The sequence below is a fragment of the Arachis ipaensis genome, chromosome B07, assembly GCF_000816755.2.
Source record: "Arachis ipaensis cultivar K30076 chromosome B07, Araip1.1, whole genome shotgun sequence".
NCBI classification, from domain to species: Eukaryota; Viridiplantae; Streptophyta; class Magnoliopsida; order Fabales; family Fabaceae; genus Arachis; species Arachis ipaensis.
Window position 1 is genome coordinate 3,899,269 of NC_029791.2, and position 10,249 is coordinate 3,909,517.

Genomic DNA, 10,249 nt, shown 5'->3' on the forward strand with positions numbered 1-10,249 from the left:
GGGGGGGGGGGAGAAAAAAAAAACTTGTTATTGCATTTGAATAAATTTTTTATTTTCTCAGAAAGTAATTGAATGCTAGCTTATGTTAAGTGTTTGATCTGTTCCTTTGTATGAAAGAATATTTGTTATAAGAAAAGAAGGGTCATAAAAAGATGGAAATTTATGTTAACTACAATTAGTTGGAACATTGTGAACTAAAATCATATTTATCAGTGGCTGATAATCGCATGTTCTTTCTGGTGACTTTTATGATTCATATCCAAACTTGATTGATGAAGTGGTCTAGTGCATGACAAGTTTTAACTTAACTGTTGTGACAGATATCCACTGGACCTGAATCACGTCAAGTAAGTGGTCCTGCAACACCGGCACAGCTCAAGAATTTCACGTTGTGTCAACATCTCCAAGAAGTTCATTCACGAATATCTTCTATGCTTAAAGGAATGCCCAGTATAGCTGCAGAAGTGTTGTCTGCTTCACTAGGTGCAATATATGGTGTTGCATGTGACTCAGTGACATCTTTATTCCAGGCAATGCTTGATCGTCTTGAGTCTTGCATATTGCAAATACATGATCAGAACTTCGGAGTGCTTGGGATGGATGCTGCCATGGACAATAATGCATCACCTTACATGGAGGAGCTCCAGAAGTGCATTCTGCACTTCCGCAGTGAGTTTTTATCTCGCTTGTTGCCTTCCAGAGCTACTACAACATCAGGAACAGAGAACATATGTACCAGGCTTGTCCAAAGTATGGCTTCCCGTGTTCTAGTATTCTTTATCCGGCATGCTTCTCTTGTCAGACCTCTTTCAGAATCAGGCAAGTTGAGGATGGCTAGGGATATGGCCGAGTTGGAGCTAGCCGTGGGCCAAAATTTGTTCCCTGTTGAACAACTCGGTGCTCCATATCGAGCTCTTAGAGCATTCCGTCCTCTTATTTTCTTGGAAACATCCCAGTTCGCATCATCTCCTCTTCTTCAGGATCTGCCACCCAGTGTCATATTTCATCATCTGTATACCCGAGGTCCTGACGAATTGCAGTCGCCACTGCAAAGAAACAAACTAACACCGTTACAGTATTCATTGTGGCTAGATTCTCAAGGGGAGGATCAAATCTGGAAGGGTATCAAAGCAACACTTGATGATTACGCATTAAATGTGAGAAGCAGAAGAGATAAGGAGTTCAACCCTGTTTATCCTCTTATGCTTCAAATGGGTTCATCCTTGATTGAAAAGGTTCAGGCTAACCCAAATTCTTGATCCCGTAAATAATCTGTAGTCTTGTGAAATTGATTAAACCACACCAGTGACTTTGTGATTGCTGCTTGCAAGTTGTTGAGAAGGGTTTAGTTGCGGAAACATGAGGAAGAGGCATGCTAGTTTGGATAGAAAACATGAAGTACAAAAAATTTTAGACGATTTAATAGCTTTTTTTTCCAATATATTTTTTGTTGAATTAATTTTTGTTGGCCAATCTTGACTTTACTGATTATTTGTGATTGGTTGTATTAAATGTAGATAGGGTGGCAAACGGCTCGAAATATGTCAAATCGACCCGTTTAACCTGCCATAAGGGCACGCTGAGCTTAAAAAATGAACCCACCTTAAAAGGAAAACTTGCCTAACCCGTTTCGCCTAACTCGCGAACATTGGCTGGGTGGGATAGGCAAGCCACCAGGCACTTGCCAAAAATAGTTTAGACAATTTAATAGCTTTTTTTTATGATTATTAAATTCATGACATTTCTTAGAAAGTCAGAATATAAATTGAACATGGGTTGACTCCAAGGCTCTCATATATGAATTGGTTACTAATCATTCTAAACTTATAATACTCAATATCATGCCAATATTAGTCTGCTTTTAGTATTGAATTTCGATAAAAATGCCTCTAACTTTTAACATTACCAAACTCTTAAATTCACATTCTTTTGAGTTTTATGATTTAAATTTACAATGAATTCTCGAAGTTGATTAGTTTACAAATTTCAGTTTTATATTTGGACAGTTGATGGTGCATTTGTGCCTTTCAAATTGCACCATCGACAGCCAATGCCAAAATTATACGTTTTTATATGAGAATGACAATGACATGAAAAAAAAAATAAAAAAGAAAGAAAAAACAGTTTTTGGTTTTCACTCAGTTTACGACATTTTATTATTATTATTTTGAATAAGAATGAAAGGTACGATTATTGGAATTTATATGGATATGTTAATGTTAATGCTACAATACCAAAATGTGAAAGGTATGAATAATATTTCAGTGTTATTTGAAATTCATTAGTGTCTGTTAAAAGAAAGCATTAGAAAAAATGAGAAAGGAGTGTCTTAGCGGTAAGAGTATGATCTCATTAAGACAACAACCTCATTATTTTTAATCTAATTAATTTCCTTTTGTCTAATTCTGTCACTGTACAGATGCTACTAGTTATAATGAAGAAATAATTAATATATTTTTCCTTATTTTATGTTAATTGATAACTTGAATAGTAAGCTGCGTGCCCTCCATGCCCTTCTACTTCATTCCATATATATCATTATTAAACGTCATTGTTATTTGAAAAAAAAATTAAATTTATATATTGTTTTATTATATCCGATTCAATTTCGATTGAATATGATTGAAGTTTTGAACTTCTAACATTATCAGTTTATAATCGGTCTAATTTTTAGAATTTTAGTTATTTGAACAACTTTGGCTGTTGGACAACATTTATGTTTGAATTTGTTAACTACAAAATACATAATTTTTTTAAGAGTACAATTACTCAATTAGGCCTTTATTCCACCTCAAACTAATTAGCCCTTAAAAAAAAAATATCAATTAGATCTTTTGAGATAGAAAACAGTGAATACAATATGTCTTTTCATCAATTTATCAGGTAAAATTTAACGGGTACTTATATATATGTCTATTTATTAAAGATCGTCATAAAAATAACAATTTTGGAGTAAAATTTTACGTATTTTGTCAGGATTCATAATAAATAAATAGCAATCGATGAGAGTTTTATAAAAACTCAAAAGATAACAAATGATTTACTGTCTAAAATAACATTGTTCGCATGTTCCTGTGATAGCAATGGGACACGTCACGGTAGAAATATTTAGAAAACTAATTGTGGCTTTACTTTTTAAAATAAAAACAAAAACACTAACTACAAATTTCAAAACCATCTCATTGAATTGACCTATATCCACATCTCCATGTAAAAACAAAACTCAGAACAAGCATTAATTTAAGGAAATAAATGAATGGAAATTTCAGCATCTAATGCTTTTATTGTCTTGTTGCATGTTACAGTTCTCACCTCCCTCATACATATCTATCTATCTTTACATATTTATACACACACCTCTTCCTTGAATTCTCCGAGAGGTTGTAGTTGATTCCAAGGGTGCCAGTTGTATCATAGAATTTCACATTGGAATCATCATCATGGTTAAGAATTTAAACAAAAAATCTTCACACAAACTGTCCAAGAATCATGAGAGACAACAACAACAATTGAAAAGCTTGATCAATGTTTTGAAGCCAAAGGTGTACATCACTGACACCTCAAGCTTCAAGCAGTTAGTTCAAGAACTCACTGGCATCAACAATGGAAGTTCAAGTTCAAGTTTTGAACAAACCATTATAGGTTCTGAGGTTCAAAGAAACCATCCTGATATTGATACTAGCTTTGAAGCTTCAGTGGAAACTGAAGCAACAACAAATTCACCTTCTGAGTTATGTTATAGTGCAGTTCCAATCTTGAATGATGAAGAATTTGATCAAGTCTGCAATCAGATGATGTTTATGGAAGATGTATTCTTAGAAAACACCATAGCTAGTACTCAAAATCCTGTTCCTTTTTCGACATATCAGAATCTCGAGTCACTACTTTTTGATGTTGAACCAACTCATCAGTTCTACAATTCTTATGAACAGATTGATCAAGGTGTCAGCATATATGACTACGAGTTGTCCGGACTACTATGAACAAGAAATGTTTGAATGACTCACTTTGCATCCGAAGTGCGAGTTGGCTTGATAGATCAAGAATGGAAAAGCTTAAAAATGATGAGATTTTGTTTCTTTATTTATCTTTCATGTTTATACCTTGTATATCAGAGGATGTTACTGTTTTCTATGTATATACTTATGTATATAGTAACATATTGGCCCCTTTTTTTCATTGATGTATATGATTCTGGAATTTTGGCTTTGATGAACAAAAGAAAACTTAATGAAATTAAATCTTTTCAGTGAAGTGAAGTGAATAAGGTTATTAAGAACAGCTTATTATGTAATGTAATGTAATATTCTTTAATATTTATGTCATCAACTTCATCCTTGTCTTTTCTTATTTGTATTGAATGAGAAAAGGATAGAATATCAATTAAATGAAAATCAAGAAAACTTAATTGTTACTATATAATGTATAAATCTGTTTAATACCTTCATTTTTTGAAATTCTTGGTAATTAAAACATGTCATTACACAAACCATATCAGAGTAAATCCAATGTTACCATGGCTTTCCATGAGTTGATTGTGAAGATCTAAATTTGCTCAAGAATCTGCTGTTATGGATAGCGAGTCGAAGAACTGCATCACTCGACCAGCATTGCTCTAAGCCACAAGCCTTTATGAGATTCTTGGCCAGGGTAATAGAAGGTGGATTGAACAAATTTGTTACTTGCACATCAAGTTTCCTATTCTCTGCATCCTTTGACCTCCATTGTTCCAGGCCATGAAATTTCTGTTTCTCCTTGAAGGCGAAAAACAACTTTGCCGCGATTTGCACATTTAAAGGATCATCAGTGCTCTCCCTATCAACTATATTCTCTTCTATGACAGGAACTGATTTCGCCACTCGAGAACTTACACTTGAAGTCTTCTCTGCATTATTGCTGTCTTGAAGTCTTGGATTAAACAAATGTGTGCTAATTCGCAAGAACTTGAATATAGATACCGAAGTTGTTGACTTATGAATTTGCTACTATGGATAGCTTTCTGAAATTCTGCATCACTTGAAAACCATTGTTCAACTCCATGAACACCAAGAAATTTCAGTTTCTCCTTGGATACAATGAAGAAATCTTCTGGTGTTTGAGCATTTGTAACATCAATGTTCTTGTTGGGAATAAGTAGTATGACCACAATCCAATCAATCACGTTTCAAATAATTTGTTATTGTTATTATATTAAAATGTTAATATAATAAGGTCCTTGATTAAATTTATAGATTTATCATTGTGATAGTGATCATAATACTGAGAGATAAATCTTTTATAATTTAATCTAAATTGTTCTTGGTCATAGGATTATTAAAAAGGACATTAATAATCCGGAAAGATCAATATATATATAATGGTCTTCATTGGATGAAGATTAATAGATCTCATTTATTAAATTATATATATAGATGGTGCATATAAAGATATGACCATTGAACTGACTCACTCTGAGAATTCCTAATGGTTATAATTACCGCATATTTGTCAATAGGATATTCTCAAGATGAACATGGTAATAGAGTTTCCTTTGACCTGCGACTATCATAATAATTAACAATGTATTTATTATACTTTGATTCCGGACACCTAATACCCTAGGGTGCTAGTTGAATGGATATTGGGTATGATTTAAATACTTGTAGAATTAATGATTAGTCAATAAGGAATCCGTCAACTCTCGGTAAAGAGTTTGAGTTCTATGATTATAATGAATGAGATGGATAAAACCTTGGCCAAGGGGATTGAATGAATAAAGAAATGAGTTTCTTAGGTCATTCACAGTTCATTATAACAATGGTAACAAGTTAGAGTTTGACAATTAAACCATACTCTAAAGGTTAACCAAGAGCTGGAAAGATGGAAGGAATTACACTTTGTTCTTCTAAGGTTCTTAGTAAAAATATATTACTTCATACTATCGGGTCGTTGAGGAGTGTTGCTAGACGCCAACCTTGATTAGTAAATTTAGTATGACTAATTTACTACCCACTTAGTATTGAACCTATGGGGTCACACACTAACAAGTGTTCTAATCTTTGCTATAGAATTATTTAATTATTATTTTGATTTGATCAAATAAATAATTATATTAATTCAGATGGAATATTATTATATTTTTTGCTAGCACCAAGAATATAATAATAGTATGATAATTGAGAATATTAAATGAGATTTGAGAATAATTAGTTATTCTATTTCTGAATTTGAATTATAAATTTGGATGAGATCCAAATCGATTATGTTTTAAATTGTTATGATATGATTCATAAAATTTAAAGGATGATTTGGAATTTAAAGATATGATTTAAATTTGAATTGAGAATCAAATTTAAAATCAGTAATAAATCTCATACTATATATATGTATGCCAAGAGTAGAGGAACATGGTGAAAAAAAACAGATGAGAATAAAACACAAGGGTTTTATTCCATTACCTCTACACACATAAACGTATGTGAGCCTGATTCTTGGAGAAGAATTTTATGGCATGCAAAGAGTTGCAAGAGGTTTCTCAATTTAGATCAGATGTCCATTAGTCAAGGAGTTGACAGCAAAGGTTGGTCTCGGTGTGGATACGCATAGCGCCTTCGTACCATCGAAGGAGAAAGTGATTTTTACTAAAGCGTCTAAAGGTATTTAGATCTGATCTACTATCTATATATTATTGGAATAAAGTTTAAGCACAAAATAGATCTTTAAGGATTACTTTATTTTCTTCCACTGCGTGTGTTATGAACACATAGTAATCCTTCAGTTCTCCTTGTAAATCATCTTCTCTCCTACACCATACAAATGATGAACCCATTTGGCTGCTCCGGAAACAGAATCCTTCAAACCAGACAACAGAAGAATCTTGTCTGCATTGTTGGCGATTCGAGCCTTTGTACTTGAAGGAAACTGTTAGAAACAAGAGTCCGAGAGAGTAATCTGAAAAGTGTATTATTGAGTATGTTGAAAAGTACAATATACAAGGGGTATTTATAGGTGCTAAATGAATCAACGTAATAAAGACATAGAATCCTATAATTAATGTACAGATATGCTATATAAATATAGACGATGATAATTGATCTAAATTGATTCTAATGATTCTCTAACACGATGCTAATTGATCTAAATTGATTCTAATGATTCTCTAACATCCCCCCTCAAACTCAAGTGGGAGCTAAGGATACCAACTTGAGTTTGGATAACAAAATCCGAAAGCAAGTCGGGTGATGAGCTTTCGTGAAGATATCAGCAGTCTGATCCAGTATCTCAACAGCAATTAGTCGAACAACATCAATAAGGATACGTTGCCGAACAAAGTGACAATCAATCTCAATGTGTTTGGTGCGTTCATGAAACACATCATTATGAGCAATCTGAATAGCACTGCGGTTATCACAAAAAAATCAGTAGAGGACGACTGAGGAGCACCCAGATCTTTGAGAAGCCAACGAACCGAGATAACCTCAGCAGTGGTGTCAGCGAGGACACGGTACTCAACTTCTGTGCTTGAGCGAGCAGTGAACGTTTACTTCTTAGCACGCCAAGAGATGAGAACATCGCCAAGAAACAAACAGTAACCAGTAGTAGAACAACGATCAGTGGGATCACCAGCCCAATCAGCATCAGAGTATGCCTGAAGGGTCAAAGAGGAATCGGCAGAAAAATAAAGGCCATGAAATATAGTGCCTTTGATGTACCGAAGAATGCGAAGAACTGCCGCATAGTGAGTAGTACAAGGAGCTGACAAGAACTGGCTGAGGACATGAACTGGATAGGCAATGTCTAGTCGGGTGACAGTCAAGTAGACGAGACCTCCAACTAACTGGCGATAAAGTGTCGGATTATCCAAAACAGTGCCATCCATAGGGGTAAATCGAACATTAGGCTCAAGAGGAGTAGATTCAGTGCGACTATCTGTAATCCCATCGCGAGCAAGAAGATCTGAAGCATACTTAGCCCGAGAGAGATAAATGCCATCATCTATGGAGATGACCTCGAGACCAAGAAAATAGCTGAGAGAACCAAGATCCTTCATCTCAAAGGTACGGTGAAGAAAGGCCTTGAGATCAGAGATACCATCAACATCATCTCCAGTAATGATCATGTCATCAACATACAAAAGTAGAAGAACAACTCCACGTTCGCTTTTACGAATGAAAAGCGCATTCTCATGAGGACTAGAAATAAAACCAAGACTGCATATGGTAGTGCTGAACTTGTCAAACCATTCACGAGGAGCTTGCTTAAGTCCATAAAGTGCCTTGCGAAGGAGACAAACCTTATTGGAAGGACAAGGATATCCTGGAAGTGGTTTCATATAGACTTTCTTTTTCAAATTCGCATTAAGAAATGCATTTTTCACATCCCTCTGATTGAGAGACCATCTTTTAACCGCAGCAATGGCAAGGAGAGCTCTAACAGACGTATGGCGAGCAACAGGAGCAAAAGTCTCTTCATAATCAATACCATACTCTTGCGTACAACTTTGAGCAACCAAGCGTGACTTATAACGGTCAATAGAGCCATCAGAGCGAGTCTTGATCTTGTATACCCATCTACTGCCCACAACTTCCTGATCAAAAGAAGGATCAACTAAATTCCAAGTGTGTACTTTTTCAAGTGCCTATATTTCTTCCTGCATTGCTTGTTGCCAATTTAGATTTGTGGAGGTTTCTCTGAATGACTTAGGTTCATGTTGATAAAGAATAGTAGAAAAGCAATGATAATCAAGAAGATGAGGAGGTGGATTCCTTACTCTAGAAGAACGAGTGGGAAGAAGAGGCATGACGCTAAGAGCGGGATCGCCGTCCGGATTGGAATCATCGGGAGATGGAGAAGGCAGAGGATTAGGAGCCTCGAGGGGTGAACTTGGGGTAGACCCTGTAGTATCATCACTAGAAAAGAGATCAACATTTGGGTTAGTAAAAAATGGTGACGGATTAGAAGGAATGGACTCAAAAGAGGAAAAACTAGAGAATATGTGATGCTTCCAGAAGACAACATGACGAGATATACAAATACGGCGAGAGATAGGATCCCAACAACGATAACCCTTATGTTCAGAAGCATAACCAAGAAAACAACACATGCGAGCCCGAGGTTCAAGCTTATTATGTTCATGAGGCTGAAGAAGGACAAAACAGACACAACCAAAAATACGGAGAGAATTGTAATCGGGAGAAGTACGATAAAGACGCTCAAAGGGAGTAGTGTTACCAAGAACAGAAGAAGGGAGTCTATTGATAGCATGAACAGCAGTGAGGACAGCTTCACCCCAAGCACGCTCAGGACAGGAAGAGGAAATAAGCATCGCACGGACAGAGTCAAGAATATGACGGTGTTTACGCTCAACTCTGCCATTTTGTTGAGAGGTACCAGGACAAGAAAACTCAGACAAAGTACCCTGTTCAGCGAGAAAATTTAAAAGTTTGGAGTCACGATATTCCATAGCATTATCACGTCTAAAAATTTTAATGACCTTTAAAAACTGAGTTCGAACCATAGTGGCAAAGTTAATATAAATCTGAGGCAACTCAAAATGATTAGTCATCAAATAGACCCAAGTAAAACGTGAATAATCATCAATAAAGACGACAAAATATCGAGCCCCTCCCATAGAAGCGGTGGGAGTGGGCCCCAAACATCAGAATGAATAAGATCAAAAGGAGAGCATGTATTAGAGGAATTATTATTAAAGGATAAGGCAGGTTGTTTTGCAGTGCGACAAGAAATGTAATCTAAAGACTCATTTTGAACTTGACCTAAAACACCCGTAGATATAAGAGGACGTAATTTTCCTAAGGAGCTATGGGCAAGACGACGGTGTCACAAGTGAAGAGTAGATGGAGAGGAAGCAGCACAGAGATTTGTAGAGGGACCATGAAGGTTCTCGAGCTCCAATAAGCGTCTGACATTACATCCAATCCCGATGATCTTTTCCGTCCGACGATCCTGCACACGAAAACCAGAATTAGAAAAAATGACATCAAAACCAAGTTCAACAAGCTGACCGACAGAGATAAGATTAAAATTCAATTTTGGAATAAAATAAGCATCAGAAAGATGAATATTGGACTGTGAAACAACCCCGTGATGTGTTGCATGTAAGAGAGAACCATTAGCAGTGTTAACATAAGGTGCATTTGTAGTGGGAGACAACGACGAAAAAAGATGACGCAAAGGAGATATATGATTGAAACAACCAGAATCAAAATACCATTTAGAATTACCTGGAGGGGTGGAAAGAGTAGCGGGG

At 35.7% G+C, this 10,249-nt stretch overlaps 1 protein-coding gene across 1 annotated transcript in view; it reads left to right on the forward strand.

Moving 5' to 3' along the window:
• Window positions 1-1,498, forward strand: part of LOC107608969 (conserved oligomeric Golgi complex subunit 5) — a gene marked incomplete at its 5' end in the record, with an annotated part of 4,150 nt that extends 2,652 nt beyond the window's left edge. The window contains 1 exon segment of the mRNA XM_016310770.2: window positions 321-1,498. Coding sequence (XP_016166256.2) covers window positions 321-1,259 — 939 coding nt within the window.